At 42.1% G+C, this 18,013-nt stretch overlaps 1 protein-coding gene across 1 annotated transcript in view; it reads right to left on the bottom strand.

Annotated features, from left to right (window-relative positions):
- The window catches only part of LOC147631280 (DNAJ heat shock N-terminal domain-containing protein), a 93,156-nt gene extending 84,777 nt beyond the window's left edge, over positions 1-8,379 (bottom strand). Inside the window, exon 1 of the mRNA XM_086809631.1 lies at positions 8,191-8,379. Coding sequence (XP_086665757.1) covers positions 8,191-8,308 — 118 coding nt within the window. The 5' untranslated portion in view covers positions 8,309-8,379. The remainder of the gene's footprint in view (positions 1-8,190) is intronic.
- Positions 8,380-18,013: the final 9,634 nt, after the last annotated feature.

Genomic DNA, 18,013 nt, shown 5'->3' with positions numbered 1-18,013 from the left:
AGGCTTTCACAGTGAAAACAGACCACCAAGCACTTAAGTGGCTTCAGACTATGCCAAGTGCCCAGTGGAGTGATCGACTGGCCAGGTGGAGTCAAATCTTCCAACAGTTTGGAGGTATGATTGAATACATCCCTGGTAAGCATAACCCAGTAGCAGATACTCTTAGTCGAAAGGCCAGCATCCAGGCAGTCCAAGAATCTACCATTCTCAAAATCACGGGGAAGGACTTAGATAGTATGAAAGACCTGGTACTCAGTATAGTTTGGCCCTCAATTCTGAGCCTAGCCACTATTCAGTACAAAGAACGGTTGGTTGTTCTACAAGAACCGTCTCTGTGTTACTCAAGGGAAAAGCGTTCCGCTCTTCTCCACGATGCCCATGACTCCTTAGTTGGAGGACATAGGGGTATCGACAGTACCCTCGAGAAATTAGAACGGTCCTTTTATTGGCCAAAGATGAGGCGTGATGTCTATGCACATGTACAAGCCTGTAAGATTTGTCAAAAAGTCAAGGTTCCCCATACAAAGAAGGCAGGTTTACTTCAACCTTTGCCTATCCCCGACGGACCTTTCATCAACATATCTATAGACTTTGTAGGGCCTCTACCAGCATCCACCAGATCCCGTAACACTCAGTGTTTTACCATTGTGGATCACTTTAGTAAATTCTGCATGCTCATCCCATGCAAGCATACGGCCACAGTCGAGGACGTAGCCCGTCTATTTCTCAAGCATTGGTATCCAGTTTGTGGTTTGCCTAGCACCATAACATCAGATAGAGATTCCAAGTTTACCTCGCATTTCTGGAGGGCATTATTTGAAAACTTCAGAACTAAGTTGCAGGTGTCTAGTGCATTCCATCCGCAGACACATGGCCAAACACAAATTTATAACCAGTTGGCCTTTGATGTTCTCAAGTCATACTGCCATGACCAGCAGTCCTAATGGGAACATTATCTTCCATTGGTCCAAGCTATCTTGAACGACACTCATTCAGCCAGTGTCGGACAGACTCCATATGAAGCAGCCTTTGGTCACCATTTTTCTTCTCTTTTGACGAGAATGGTGTCTCCATCTTTAGAGGCTAATAAAACCACGGAAGCATTTTCCGAGATCATTGAGTCAGTCAAGGACCACTTGACCAAATCTCAGGAAGCATATAGCAAACAGGCAAATAAGTCTAGACGAGATGTCCACTTCAAGGAAAGGGATTGGGTCTATCTGCGTATCATGAAACAGAGATTGAAACAAGTGGGCAAACGTTGTCCCAAACTTTCATTCCGTAGTTTTGGCCCTTTTCCAATAGTTAAGAAGTTAAGTGATGTCTCCATGAAGTTAAAGTTGCCTACCGGTTCGACAATGCATGATGTTTTCCATGTTTCTTGGCTAAAACCATATGTTGGTCCAGAAGTGTTTGATGTTTCAGATGAACAGCAGCCAGATGTGGTAGACGAAGCAGAAGTTATTGAGCTTGAGCAGATCCTTCTTCATCGTTGGAAGCATGGTTCCGGTCAACGGATACATCAGTTCTATACAAAATTCTGAGATCGAGGTACCCACGAAGTCGTATGGCTAGACGAGGAGTTCTTCCAGGAGTACCCCCAGTTGTTGGCGGACTACTTGCAAGCCATGAACCTGCCGCCAAGCTAAGCAGGTGGGAATGTCACATGCACTCTGCACTTAGTGCATGGTGACAAACTGGCTCATCATCAGCAGTGCAACATTTGTATATTATTAGAACCCAGTAGGATGATATTTGTCGTACGTCGTGACCCCATTGTACATCCTTAGTCCAGGATAAGTCAGGCACAAGCTACGTAGGTCATTCCTCAGCCTTAGCGGATCACTCAGTCAATCAAGTCCCTTAACCCACTTGGAGAGAATCATTCATGCATGTAGAGTCACTAGAAGCCTTAGGGTATGCATCAGAAAGCACTCTGCATCCTGCATAATATGCATTCATATGCCTGTGCATCATTTAGAACATCCCAGAAGCCTTAGGGAATTTACTAGGATTTATCTGGTATTTTTCCCATATTTTATGGTTTTTATTTAAAATTTTAATGTTATTTATAAACATAAAGTTTATTAAAGTTATGACCAGCCAACTTGACCAACCCCTAACTAGTATAAATAGGCTTGCTCAGTGCTTAGAAGAGCATTCAGCCCTCAGAATCCAGGCGCCTCATATCCTCAGCCCTAGGAGCATCCCCACCTGTAGCCATAGTCTCATCTAGGCCTTGGAGTACTTGCGTTTTGCTTCAGCCAACCCTGGTTCTCCAACGCAGCAGTTCAGCAGTCCCTACAGCCATCGGGCGCAGCCATTCAGTACTTCCACATGCCCCAAATCAGCAAACACATCTGCGTTTTCTGCATATAACACAGCCAGCCTGTGTACAGTTCACTACAGCTCTACGTTTTCAGTCCTACAGCAGTCCAGGTCTGCGTTTTCAGTCCTACAGCAGTCTACATCCTTCTATGCATCATCCATACATGCAGCAGTCATCTGGTGAAGGTAACATATCATTCATAAGCATTTACAGCATAGTTACATAGCTTAGAACAGTCCACCGCAGTCCTTTCCAGCCTCAGGTGTGCAGCCCTTCCTCGAGCCCTTGGGAAGAGTGCATAGGCTCGAGATCAGTTCATTGAGGTGTTTCTACAGCCGTGTACAGTTCAGCCAGGCTTCCAATCCTCCGAGATCTTGTGTTTGGCTTATCTACAGTCCACAATCATTCTCTCTAAAGTAATAAAGCAAATACTACCTCGCTAACGGGATAGGGGGCCCTTCAGTGGGGGTAATTTGGGACCCAATCTAGTGTACAGTTCTCATATCTCTCTCTCATATCTCTTTAAAGTTTGAAGTATTAAAGTGGATTGCTAAACTCACGAAACTCAAGATACAGAAGACGGTGTCAGCATTTGTGTGACAAGATCTTCCAATACAAAGACTTTCGCTGCATATTACAGTACTTCTCTGACATTCTGTATATTCCAGATTTGGCTTTTAACCTTTTGTCAGTGAGTGCTCTTACAGCTCAGGGTGCAAAGGTGATCTTTTCTCGTTATGAGATTACCATTCGTGATAAGGCGACCGGTAGCATCTTGGCTCAGGGAGTCCAAGATAGTGGTCTGTACAAATTGACCGCTCTGCTTTCTTCTGGTGCTTCTTCTGCTCTTTGGCATGCTTGGTTTGGCCATTTGAGCTATCAGCTTCTACTATGCGCTTCGAAGGATGGGTTGGTTGAGGGTTTACTGACCATCAAGGCTCCATCTTCTGCTTGTTCCTCTTGTTTACAGGGGAAGCAACACCGAGCCGCCTTTCCGAAGGAGGCAACACATAGATCTTCGACATCACTTGCTCTCATTCATGCAGACTTATGTGGTCCTATGAGTACCACGTCTTTGAGTAAGGCGTTGTACATGCTCGTGATGGTGGATGATTTTTCCAAATATACTTGGGTTTTCTTTCTGAAGACCAAGGATGAGGCTTTTCAGCACTTCTGTGATTGGAGAGTTGAGATGGAAAAAGAGACCGGTCATTCGGTCAAGGCTCTCAGGACCGACGGAGGGGATGAGTTTACATCCCAGGAGTTTCAGCAATATTGCAAAACCCATGGCATTCGGAGACAGCTTACTACAGCATATACTCCATCACAGAATGGAGTTGCAAAGAGGAAGAATAGGACCATTATGGAGATGGCCCGTGCTATGCTTGAGCATTCTTTATTACCTCGATGTTTCTGGGCTGAGGCGGCTTCCACTGCTGTCTACATTCAGAACAGGTCTCCTATTGCTGCTCTTCCCGATAAAACTCCATATGACGCTTTCCATGGTGAGAAGCCCTCCGTTGTGCATTTCCAAATATTTGGGTGTTCGGCGTATATTCATGTGCCTAAGGAGCATCGCTCCAAGTTGGACTTGAAGTCTTAGCGCATGACTTTTCTCGGATACAGCACTGTGTCCAAGGCATATCGTCTTTATGATCCTCAGGCCGGCAAAGTTGTTGTGAGCCGTGATGTGGTGTTCGACGAGACTCCTACATCTTCAGAGGGGGGTGGTGAGCTTCTTCTTCCTCCACCTCCGTCTCCTCCTCCTCCTCCTCCTCCTCCTTCTCCTCCCGTTGTTTCTGTTACGCCTCCAGCTGTGGATTCTCAATCAGATGATGATGACTCTGCTCCTCCTCCAGTGAGTTCGAGCAGATCTGTGCCTGGATGGTATTATCAGACAGTTCGTGATTCTGGGTTACGTGAGCTTCCTTCTGCTCCTCCGCCTAGTTCTCTCCGGCGTTCTTCCAGAGTTACAGGGAAACAAATTCATGAGGACAACATGTTTGTTAATTATGCTCTTATGTCCTCTTATCATTAATGGTCCTTCTGATCCCACTTTTGTGGACGAGGCTCTTTCACATGAGCCTTGGCGTCGTGCTATGCAGGCAGAGCTGGATGCTATTGAACGGAATGGCACTTGGATTTTGGTGCCTAGGCCACTGCAGCGTAAGGTGATTGGTGTGCGTTGGATCTTCAAATTGAAGTTCCGAGCTCATGGCAGCTTGGACAAGCACAAGGCGAGGTTGGTTGCCAAGGGTTATGCTCAGCGCCCTGGAGTCGACTTCGATGAGACCTTCACTCCGACAGCCCGGATGACTACCATTCGCACCGTTCTTGCTCTTGCAGGTCATCATAGATAGCCCGTTTTCCAGATGGACGTCAAGTCGGCTTTCCTGAATGGAGAGCTTACACAGGAGGTTTATGTTGATTAGCCGCCGAGATTTGTTGTTCCAGGCAAACAAGATCAGGTGTACCGGCTGAAGAAGGCTTTATATGGTCTAAAGCAGGCTCCGCGGGCTTGGTACCAGCGGATTGATGAGTTCTTTCAAAAGCTCGGCCTACGCCGTTCTCATGCAGATTCGAACCTCTATATCCTCCTTGAGACGGGGTTGATTGTTATCAGTGTGGTCTATGTTGATGACCTCATCTTTATAGATTCTTATTCTGTGAGGATCCGTTCTGTCATGGATGCTTTGGCGACAGAGTTTGAGATGACGGATCTTGGCCTTCAGCATTATTTTCTCGGCTTTGAGATTTGGGAGACCTCAAAGGGCATTTTCTTCTCTCAGCAGAAGTACACACAAGAGATTCTCGACAGATTTCAGATGACTCGATGCAAACCAGTATCTTCTCCTATGGATATTAGTGAGAAGCTTTCTCTACTTGATGCTTCTCCAGGGATTGATCAGGGATAGTATCGGGTTCTCGTCGGTTGTTTGGTTTGGTTGACCTACTCCCGATTGGAGATATGTTTCGCAATCAGTTTATTTTCTTTCTCATCCAAACCCCGTCACTAGCATTAGCGGTGTGCTCTCAGAGTTCTTCGGTGCTTGCGTGGCACTCTAGACTTTGGCATCTTCTATGGCCAAGGATGCACTCTTGTTGGATGGTCTGATTCAGATTGGGCTGGAGATCTAGATACTCGGCATTCGACCACTGGTTGTGTTTTTACGCTCGGGTCTAGGGCCACTTCATGGAGTAGTAAAAAGCAGCCTACTGTGGTGCTTTCCTCTACAGAGGCGGAGTACCGTGCGGTTTGTTATGCTGCATGTGAGGCGATTTGGTTGCGGAGATTATTGGAGGAGCTTGGCTGTCCTCCTGCCGTATCTACTCGTCTTTGGTGTGACAATCATAGTTGCATCACCATCGCCAATAACCCTGTGTCTCATGCTCGTACGAAACACATTGAGATACAGTATACTGTATCACTATGTTCGTGAACGGGTTCTTGCTGGAGATTTGCGTTTGAAGTATTGTTCTTCAGCGGAGAATGCTGTAGATTTGTTCACTAAGCCGGTTTCTCAAGCTTCATGGCTCCTCATCTTCGGCTTCTCGGAGTTTGTTCAGCATCTGGTGCTGAGAGGGGGTGTTAGCACATTCATCCCCAGTTTCTGCCCATTTCTGGTGTCCTTTTGGTCCCTTTTGCATGGCCCTTGATTGTGGGCTAGCCACCCCTGTTTTCCATATTTTTCTGGGATTTTTTCGAGCCTGTTTGGTATTTCACCAGTCGGCCAGCTACTCTGCTCCAATCGGCCAGCTTATTCAGCTCCAGTTGGCCAGCTCTCCCCACCTATAAATAGGTGGGGCTGGCCTCTCACTTTTCATTGAGCCTTGTACATATTTTGCTCCCTCAATTATGAGACTACTTGTGTCTCTTGCTTGGGACTGTTTTGCTTCATTATATTCAGCATAGTTGCTCCATATCTCTCTCTCTCTCTCTTGCACTCTCTATTCAGCACACTCTAGTGCTCCTTTGCTTCCGCTCTGTGCACTCTTTCAGGTTGAACTTATGGAAGATTTTAATTTTGAAATTAAGCATAGAAAAGGGAGTCAGAATCGGATGGTTAATGCCTTGGAGTAGGATTGGTGGGTGAACCAGTTCAATTTCAGAGAGATTGGGACTTATATAATTCTTTAAGGCGACTATGCGAGACCAACAAATATTTTGGTCGGTATTAACAGTAGGTCCAGGAAGGGAGCTCCATTGATGATGACCATAGCTCAAAGAATCCAAATCTTGATAGAGGGTTAGGCATCAATTCCTTATTCAGAATGGATTCCTATTCTAAAATGTTAAGGTTTGTGTACCGGATGTGCTGGAGTTGAAGAAGAGGATCCTCATTGAATGTCATGATACTCCGTTGTTGGCTAAACCTTGAACCACGTGGGGCCCCCAACAATCGCCAGTATAGCCAACTTTTGGGAGACAAGGCCTCCCACGGTACAACGATCATATGATTTGGTAAAACGCATGTTTTGCTGGCCGAAGATGAAGGCATATGTCCAGAACTATGGACTATGTTATAAAGTGTCCTCGGTGTCAAGTGAATAAGGCCAAATGCCTTAAGGCTGGAGGATTGTTACATCCTTTGGATATCCCAAGTGGTTAATGGGAAAGTATTTCCATAGACTTTACTGTGGGATTACCCCGATCTCTTGCAATAAGCCTTTATATAGTCGGGTGTAGGAGGAGGGGGGTCAAAATAAATAAGGAACCATCAAGTGATGAACCAGCTAGTGGCAGCTCCTCCGCTCAACCAAAATACATTTCGGAGAGCATCGACATAAACAACCTTCAATTGAGAAAGACAAAGACTTGGTGGTAAGTTAATCTTCTCCTCATAATCCTGCCATGAAAAAAAAAAAATATGTGTGACACTAGGGTTCTTGCACGCCGTTTTGCCCATCAATTTCTTTGGAGCAAGAAAGTGAGAAGAATTTGGGAGGGATGTTGCGCTCGGACACTACCTTGGAAAAATTAACGCCTTTAGTGCTACGAGTTTTCTGCAATGACTACACTACTGAAGAGCTACGAGTGCTGCTAGTTTTCCGCAAGACTTACGCTACTGAAGAGCTATTGAAAGCCTTGATTAAACTCCACACTGTACAAAATATGCTTCCATGTCTTAAGAGCACGGATCACCGCCAAGAGCTTTGTCATAATTCAATTCTTGGCCATTCAATTTCTTGCTCTGAGTAAGCGATTGGATACCCTTCCTGCTCCAAAACTGCACCTAACTACTGCATGGGTACTAACATCATGCATAACTTCGAAGGGTTGGATCCATTGTGCCATCGATATCAGTAAAGCTGATGTCAATTGCTTCAACTGTTGAAAAGAACCAATGTTATGAATTGCCGATGCTCCTGAGCATCCTAAGGAACACACCACTCCACAATGTCCTTGATCCAAGTCGTACACTCAGAAAACCCGAAACAAAGTAGAAGATACTCGAACATCAAACAAAATACACAATCTCGGTCCCTCTCGGTGCAACATTTGATGACATCTCCACCTACGACCACACTAAAAGGGTAACTATACAACTCCTTTGCTGTCCCACAACCCAAAGTCCTTCCAAAATAATAAAATCAAGTGTTCTCCATGCCCAATCAAGTGTTATCCTGATGCAGAATCAAATGTTTTTCATGCCTGATTGCTGATGAGGACATGCTTGATCAAGTGTTTTCCAATCGACATGATTACGAAAAAACACCTTAATTACTTTTTCTTTTTTCATCGTGTCAATGGGGCTTCAATGATTCGAGCAAAGCTATCATTACAGATTATCATGAACTATACTTATAATTAATCTAACACAAAATTGAGCTGGAAGACTTAAAGAAAGAAAACTCCATACCTTCGTAATGAGAATTTGTAGCGAGCTTTGGGGCGAGAACATGCTGCCAGATCACAAAAACTACGATGGTAGCTGAGAAGAAGGCCAATTGGGCAAGCGAGACAACAGGAAACCTCATCGCGTGAGAGGCAGGCTGTGAGAGCAAACGCTGTGGCCTGCAAAAGGCTTGTACAATGCATGCTGTGGGCGGCGGACATAGTTGATCAGTGTGGACGGGCCCCAAAAGGTGATATTAATGGAATCTTTCAGTGGTAAAACCTCTTCAAAAAATACCAAAAATTTACCTATATTTCCATGAAATAAAGGTTTTCTCCGCATTGGTGAGAATGTTCATTTTCATATTTGGAGATTAATGGTATGGACGTGCAGGATCGTGGATCATGGAGATCTTTCTTGTTACGTGCACATGTGAAAACCTGAAGGTGAACTTGTATGAGCTCGTCGATGTTATTTTGGTGATGTTATATGTGAATGTGAAAATTGTGAGCCACTTCCTTCTACACTCTAGTGGGGGTTCATGTTACGTGCACATGTGAAAGCCCAAAGGTGAACTTGTATGAGCTCGTCGTCAATGTTATTTTGGTGATGTTATATGTCAACTGCACACGCACTTCACAGCCTCCTTTTGATTTGTCTTGCAGCTGCGCCAGAGGGAGCTCAGGCGACTATCTCTGCAGTCCTTCAGAACCCCAGCTCTTCACTCCACGGTGGTCTCCCTTTTAGTATAGCTGCTGCTGCGCTTCTGTCTTTGTCGCCTCTCACATCTACTCTTTGTTCTTCTGCAGCGCCTGTGGCTGCAGCTCGCCATTCAAACACCAGTCACGGGCTCTCTCCCTCTTGCGCCGTGACTGCCCAGGCGACTCTTCCCCTGACCAAAGCGGCCGTCCCTCTGCAGTCTCCAGTCGCCCCACCGGATCTAGTCGAATAGCTTTCTTTCCTCTGCCAACACACAGCCCTCCTGTACCAAGCCTCTCCACGCCTCTGCTCCAGAGAATCCCCAAGCGGCCTTTTTCTCACAACTGGCTATCACCGTTTCTTGTTGTGCTTGGTATCGACTCAATTTAGACGTCGACTGTACATGTTGGTTGAGAACGTTGTCTCCACATGTTTGTTGTTTGGAACACCACTGATATTTGAACTCGATCTTTGCTTGTATGCCTCTAGTTCTGATTTCAAATAATTTGCAGCTTGAATCAGGCCAATACTTCCTTCCTGTCGAAACAAAGAAGATTCCTGTTGTCCATCTGTGTGAGCGGCCTCTCTTCAGCACCAGTGGCTGCTGCTAGCTAGCTCCAAAAACACACGCCCCCCCCCCTTCTGTCACAAGGCTCCCGCCTCTGCAGCAAGCGGTCCGCGCTGCCTCTGTTTCCCTTGGCTTATCCCCCAGAGAGCCAGCTGTCCTCTCTTTTTTTTCATAGGCGGCCTCTACACCAGCCTTCCAACTCACCAGCTTCGCCACCTTTCTAGAAGAAGCGCTGGCAGCATCATTAACCTCCACGTAGCTTTTTTTTTATTAATGGCCATATTTACTATTATTTATTTTATTTAATGCCTAGGAGATGGCCATCCAATTATACTTCTTTTCATACCATGTCAAGGCACATTGGCCACATCATCAATTGCTTGCCGGTTTCCACACATTCAAACCCAGCCTTCCAGTGCCCATGCTTCCATACCTTCAACACATCCCACTTATCCGTGGGGACGCGTACACATATCTGGCCATCGAAGAGCTGATATCAACTCAAGCTGACCATGTTCCAGACCGGCCTCAAAACAAAACCATCCACAAAATTACTCTGCCAATGCATTCACAGGCAAAACCTTCACACACGCCATACATCCCGTATGTACACAGACACTTAATCCCACGCATCTAGATTTGCATTTAATGGCCTCACATGCATGGTTTCACACCATAGACGTGCCGTGGCACGACAACGTGCACATGTGAAAACCCAGAGGTGAACTTGTATGAACTTGACGATGTTATTTTGGTGATGTTATATGTAAACATGAAAAATTGTGAGAGCCACTTCCTTTTACGCTCTTGTGGAGGGCTCATGACGTGTGTAAAGAACCAAAACATGCCTATACAATGAGCATCCAAAAGCCTCATGAATATATAAGATGTACTTTTTTGTTTTACAACATCAAAGCCCCTTGAAACTTTGAACAAAATTAAGGGACTCTGAGTAAGTTATCTAATCATGTCCTAATCCATAATCATATGAGGACACGTGATGCCTATTTAGACCACCATTCATGCTTACACACTAAACATGATGTTCACCCACTTTAATTAACATTCTAAAAATTTTGTTCACTTAAAGTAAACATTCACGACATTCTAATAAACAACCTTACTCTTAACAAATAATAGCATGCCTTTTGCACAAATGTGCATGAATGTTCACTTAAAGTAAACATTCATGACATTCTAACAAACAACCTCACTCTTAACAAATAATAGCATGCCTCTTGCTCAAATAAAATGGAGATCAATTGGTGTCATTAAGGTCAAATTATCTAAATAAGTGTCATTGGGAGTAAATTGATCTTATTTGACTCTAAATTAAAATAAATGATCTTATTAATGTTACAAGCCCAGCTCTTGAGAGGTGAAAGGGAAGAGCTATGGTAGGTCAAAGATAGCCATTGTTGTGTGGAGAGAGAGAGAGAGAGAGAGAGAGAGAGAGAGAGAGAGAGATAAAAGCTCAACCTTTTGTATGACTCAATAAAGATTTGATTAGTTGTTGTGTATTTGATTCCCCGAGTACAATGCCTTTTTAAGGGAATAGAACCTTATCTTTTACTACATCACATACACTCAAGCACTGACACATGGCATGAGCTATGACATCATTGCTTATTATATCAACACATAATGTCTAGCCTTAGGAGGCTATTCATACACACATACACTCATAAGACACTAACTCGTTCACATGCACATATACATGGACACACAAACTGGGGTTTGCACGCTAGAGGCAGACACACAAACTGGGGTTTGCATGCTAGAGGCAGACACACCCACACACATGAATCGCCAAATCCCAACAAACCCCTCTTTGGAGCGAAGGGGAGTTGCTAAAGAGCAATTGCCTCTAATGAACCTAAGCTAGGGAATGAATGATTGGATCCCCCTCAACCAAAATTTATGACAAAGATGATACTTATGACATGTAGGCAGGTCCATGTAGGCATGACAATGATGGTTTACAATGCTGTGTAAAGCTCGTGTATGTGTAGAAAATGGTAAGGATGCAATGGTAGAGGCTTAATGCTTTGGCTTAGAAAGCCCAATCACAATCAATAAAGTTGGCCTCATTCTTTTGTACTTCCTTGTCTTCTTCTTTGTCCTCTTATGCAAAGTAAACCTTTTGTGCTCTCTTTCTTGCAAAATATTCCTTTTCAATGTGGCCTGGTTTTCCACAAAAATCACACTTTAATGCTCCTTTGCCTTTGACCCTTTAATGAAGATCTCTTTTAGTTCTTGGTGCAGTAGGCCCCTTCGTTATCGTTGGTAGACCCCTTGTGCTTGTCTTTTCTTTATCTTCTTCTCCTATTCTAAAATTGAAGATTTGACATCTACCAATTTGGAATAAGGAAGATCTATGAGCATTATGACAAGATTGCCATAATCTTCATGTGGTATACTTTTTAGAAGTACAGCAATGACTATATCTTGAATCCTTTGCATTTTCTCCAAACACCTTATTAAGTTCTTCCCAAGATTCATTGGCTATATCGAACCCATCTATGTGATGAATAAAGTCATCACTCAAGCCCAAAGCAATAATTGTAAATGCCTTTCATCACGTACTACCCATTGTGCCTCACTATCCCTTGTGGTTGGCTATTTTTCTTTTCGATTGGCCATATTCCATAATCCCTTCTTCATTAGGATGAATTTGATTTTATTTTGAATAATTTCACATCAAATTTGTTAGGAGTGGCCATGATTGAGGATAGATTTTACTCAGAATAGGTCCTATTCTCGGCTTACAGCTCAAGAGCAGTGTCTAAACGCTTTTAGCTCACACAATTTCCCCCCTTGGCGAAAATGGAGAGTGACACACATCATGCACATTGCCTTTTATAGCTCAAGGCATGTACAATAGGATGGAAATATGCACTACATATATGAACACCACAATGAAAGCGCATGTAAGAAGATCTTAAAGATTTAATAAATTCTTTCAAAGATATATGCATGGAAACACCAGTTAGAGATGAGGTACTTAAGGGTTAACCTTAGGGGGTGTTTTTTAATGGAAATCTTTGTCTTTTTTTAAATATAAATTTTTATCTTTTTTAAATAGAAATATATATCTCTTTTTTGGGTGGCAGTCGACTAGCGTTAATGGAGTCAACAGGTTGTGGAAGGAGAGGTGTGGGCAGGCAAGTGCTCTGCACCGTGTAGTGAGAGGTCGGTGACAGTGTTATCATGGGGATGGCAAGGTGAGAGTGGCTTCAGCATAGAGAGGCTGGAGATGTTGGCATTATTAAATTCAATAGAATATTAAGTAATTATCATTACTTAAAATTTAAATCATAAGTAATTATCATTTCAAGTAATTATCATTACTTGAAATTTGAATCATAAGTACTTATCATCATTACTTATGATTTAAATTATAAATTATTATTTTCATGAATTTTCAAGATTTTTAAAAATTAGGCATGAAAATAGGGATCAAAGACAAAGATTCATACCAATGAAAGAGAGGGTTAACATGGAGTATACACATGAAGGGAGTATCCACGTTAACATGGTATATACACATGAAGGGAGTATCCACGTTAACATGGTATATACACATGAAGACTCATGAAGACTCGTGAAGGGAGTTATGACCACCATGAAAGCTTGCATTGAGCAAGAAGTTGATTAGTAAAATATCCATAGTTAATTATGGTCAGGGTTACAAGTTCGCTCATATAGTGTGAGGAGTTAATTGGTTATAATCCATATTGCTACAAACCTATAAATTGATTCAATTTATTAGTTTAAGAGACATCCACACATATTAACCTCATTTGATTTTAATTAATTAGATTTAATTAGAGCATCTTTTGAGAGCTCACTTAAAATTGATCGCATTTGAGCTCTCAATTGAAATAAGATAAGGCATTTGGGTAGAGATTGAGCTCTTCCACAGCTCTTTCCCCTACCTACTCTTATAAGAACTCCATGGTGTGACAACATGGAGGGTAGAGATTAAGCTCTTCCATATCTCTTTCCCCTTCCCACTCTTGTGAACTCCATGGTGTGTAGAGATTAAGCTCTTCCATACCTCTTTCCCATAACTCCATGGAGGGTGTAATTGAGTGATCTACCTCTCCCACAAGAGGAGGTTGCTCTATCAAGATGGCTAGTTGCATAGTTCCCTAACAATGCCCCTTGCATTCCTCACTTCTTCCCCTTGTTCAAGGCACAAGCATGTGTCAAAAGTGAACATGCATTCTTCACTTCTTCCCCTTGTGCAGGGCAACAATCATGTTCAAAAGTGAACATCTTTGGCCTAGTTGCCAAGGAATAGGTCCCCTTGCATACATCTTCTAGAGTGGTGTCAAGTTTATTCTAGTTAGAGCACAAACCCACTCATTTTTTTGCATTATGTTGAGTTAAATTTATGTTATTCTAATTTTACTTGAAGATTTGGAGAGTAAGGAGCATTGGAGTAAGTGCAACTTTCATTTTTTCCTTGGTTTTTAGCCCCTTTTTCATTCTCTCTCTCTCTCTCTCTCTCTCTCTCTCTCTCTCTCTCTCTCTCTCTCTCTCTCTCGTGTGTGTGTGTGTGTGTGTGTGTGTGTTTGTGTGTTTTAGGCACTTGGGGATTTAATCTAAGCATTAAGCTTAGCATATTTAGGTAAATCATGCAAAATCTAAGCATTAATCTTAGCATATTCAGGTAAATCATGCATTCTATAGCTCATTGGATAGCTTAGGAGTAGATTAACAACTTTGCTTTTTACCTCATTAGCTATTAAGAGAAGCTGATTAGGGGTAGTTAGATTACGAATTAAAATCTAATTAGGAGTATACTAACAACTTTTTTTAAAAGAAGCTGATTAGGGGTAATTAGATTACAAACTAATAGATCCAAGAATCACGTGAGATCCTTGGCCAACAAAATTCATGTGAATGAGACCCCAAAAATTAATGGAAATTATTTTGCATTGAGCATAAGTTTGCAGATTATCTAGAATTATTAGTGAAGGAATTACACGTATAATTTGTGATTATTATTTATGCATTGTTCTTTAATAATAAAATCATGTGTTATTCTTCTCAGAACACGTGTAAATTGTCCACAAAAAAATACATTTAAAAAAATGTAAGTTATAAAAAAATTAGCTCAAGGAATTTCAATTCAACAAAGGTTACATGGCAAGGGTAGAATTGCGCAAAAAAACTATGCATTATTCTTCTTAAATCCTAGAAGGAATTACGTGTAAGTTCTCTATTAGTCCTTACATACAAATTATCCATTATTCCATAGAGAGTAGGTTTTAATAAAATTCTAACCTTGATGCTTGAGTCACCTACTAAGGGTTGATGTACCTACACTCAAGAAGCTTGGTTAGAAATGAAGTCCCCCAAACTAACTAACAATATAGGCAAAAACCCACATTGGTCGACACCAAAAATGACTCCTTAGAAGCATCCCATATCTAGTGAGTACTCGAATAATACAAAGAAAAGAAAGCTAATACCCAAAGTGCCACTTTGAAAGTGACAACGTGACTACGAGAGTGCCTATCATTTATTAAGGATACAAAGTCACAACAATCTTACAGAGGAGATGGTGTAACAATCTTGGATGGAGGAGGTGTTGCTAGCATCATCACTAAGAAGTGCTTGGAAAAATGGGAAAAAACCTCCCATGGATAAGACCAACCTTGTCAAATTGGCTGATGGTGCTAATGGAAGACCAATTAGGTGGAGGAAGAGTCGTCAACTACAAGAACCACCACAATTAACTTATGCCACACTTGCAACAAGACATTGGAAGATAAGTTAGAGGATCTAAAATTCGCACCACTTCTAGAGCGAAGGCATTAAATGCTGGAAGCATATTTTGGTCATAATGGATTGACTTCCTAAGAAATTCGGCACCAAATATGCCATCGTTAATTGAATGAAGAGCTCGCTAGGTTACATTCCTAAGATACTTGGCACCAAATATGCCACGGTTGATGGAATGAAGATCTACCTAGGTTACATGTGTGCATGGTTGAAGCACCTACTAATGACAAATATGTTTTCGATGAGGAGGGTTCAATCAGTGAGACATGAAGCCTAAGAAGGACATAACTAAATTTATCCTTCCCATGGAATCAAACACAAGCATTAGCTTTAATATGTGGAATTCATCTATGTTCACGCAAACTTTTGGTGGGCTATGCCGATATAAGCTTTACCATATCATTACTCTGGTTAAATTTGTGACCATTAAAAGGGAGCAATCACTAAAAGCCCCGGTTAGATCTATGACCATTAAAAGGGATCAATCACTAAAAGGCCCAAATAAAGAAAAAATAATGTGATCCACAAGGTGTTCTCTTGAAACAAAGCCTTGGTGGAAGCCAAGAGAGAAGTCAAGTGAGAAGTGATTGAGAGTGTTGAAGTTGAGGACCTTAGACTAGTCATTAAGCATTTAAAGTTGTAGAATGTGGTAGACTGCCTTATACACCTTGAAAGAGCTAAAAAGGGAACCTTAATAGACAACCTAGAACACCTTAGATAATGGTCTGCTGATCGAAGTCAAGGAGGTAAGTCTAGCAAGACCTAGAGAGGCTCCAAAGAGTGTCTTCATCACAATGGATCTCACCCCCAATGAAGAAAGAGATACCATTGCCTTACTGAAAGAATTTTAAGGTTGTTTTGCATGGAAGTATGAAAGGTGTACCTTGTGGAGTGGTTAAACACACAATCCCTATTATATGAAGTATGAAAGGTGTACCTTCTGAAAGAATTTGAAGATTTTTTTGCATGGAAGTATGAAAGGTGTACCTTCTGGAGTGGTTAAACATACAATCCCTATTATAAAGGGAGAAAGGGTCTCACCCATAGCGATTATTCCTAAGAAAAATGGGAAGTTTAGAATGTGCCTTAACTTTAAAAAGGTTTATGCTTCCACAGTTAGAGGGATCATTATCTGATACCATACACCTGCTTATGAAATTCTTGGTACCAAGCTTGAGAATAGTAATAAATGAAAGACTAACATGTAATGTCTCATCCACAAAGCAAAACATGCGTTATCTTGATCGAGGCCATAGAAGCTAGCCACCACAATGACTTGGGAACATAAACTACCCAATAGCCTTATGGGCTTATCAGACTGCCCACAAAATGTGGTAATAAACTACCCAATAGCCTTATGGGCTTATCAGACTGCCCACAAAAGGTGGTAATAAATATAACCCTATTCAACTTAACCAATGAGCTTGATGTTGTTATGCCTATGAAATTCTTGGTGAGACAAGTTTGAGAATAGTAATAAAAGAAAGGCTAACATGCAATGTCTTATAGAGAAACTACACGAGCTTGAAAAGCTAAAAGCATTGTCTTATAAAGCATCAACTATATGAGCTTAAAAAGCTACAAGAAATGTGGCTCATGGCGGTCTATGGAATGATCATCGAGAACTTATGACATAAGCAATGATTCAGCCAATAGGAGGCTAAAGGACAAGGAGAAGAATGAGACATGGTCCTCATGTATAGCATAGATAAAACTTAAGTTCATGGTGGTCTATAGAATCATCATCAAGAAACTATGATGTAAGCAATGATTCAACAAAAGGAGGCTAAAGGACAAGGAGATGAATGAGACATGGTCCTATATTGGAATTAGGGTTAGAGTTGCAACAATGCACACACACAAGATAGAGAAGCTTGAGAGCACACAAACTCACTAGATTAGAATTAACAAATGTGTGCCAGATACAAAAGATAAGTACACACCCCAAAATGAGTAATAAGAGGGTGTACATATGCACGGGGAAAAAACCTCCTAGTGAGGGAAAAAGTGCCCCGATGGTCCTAAGTGTATTCACACACATCACTACCATATAATGCTACAAATTCCCCCTGAAGTGGTGATGTGAAAATGTACAGGGTATGGCCGATCAATCTTGAAAAGTCACTAAGCCCAAAGCTTTATGAAAAGTTTCAAACTTTTCATTGCGAGGAAGCGTCTTCGTGAATAAATCTGCCATGTTGTCATGTGTAGGCACATAGACCAAGCTGATCTCTGCAGAGAGTCTTTCCCTAACATAGTGTAATGCACCTCAATGTGCTTAGTGCAAGCATGAAACATTGGGTTCCTCTCGCATAACTGCTAATGCACGCTGGCAAATCAGCTCCATAAGACGTCTAAGCCACACACACTCAACTGTAAAAGCTACCCTGTACTCAGCTTCATAGTTGGAAGTGGCCACTGTAGGCTACTTCTCGCTGAGCCATGACGATGAGCCATGATATACATGAATCACCAAGGTAAAAGAAAAACCCACTAGTGGACAATCGTGTGTCATAACATCCAACCCAATCTGAATCACTGAAAGCATGCAGCTGTGACTCACTCCCCTTTGGATAAAATAATCCAAAATATTGAGTGCCTTGTAAATAAGGAAAAACTCGCTTAACAGCCTGCCAATGCTTCATACCTGGCTATGCATACATCTGCTCAATTGTGAGATCGTATACTGTATATTTGGCCTCGTGTTGCACACATAAAGAAGGGATCCAACAGCCTGCTGATACAAACTAGCATCAAAAGAGTCTCTTGCATCTTGAAGACTAA

This window comes from Cibotium barometz, chromosome 15 (genome assembly GCF_041138505.1).
Source record: "Cibotium barometz isolate CiBa-2024 chromosome 15, ASM4113850v1, whole genome shotgun sequence".
In the NCBI taxonomy this organism is placed as follows: Eukaryota; Viridiplantae; Streptophyta; class Polypodiopsida; order Cyatheales; family Cibotiaceae; genus Cibotium; species Cibotium barometz.
Note: the sequence above shows the minus strand (reverse complement) of the source record. Positions and strands in the feature narration are given on the sequence as shown.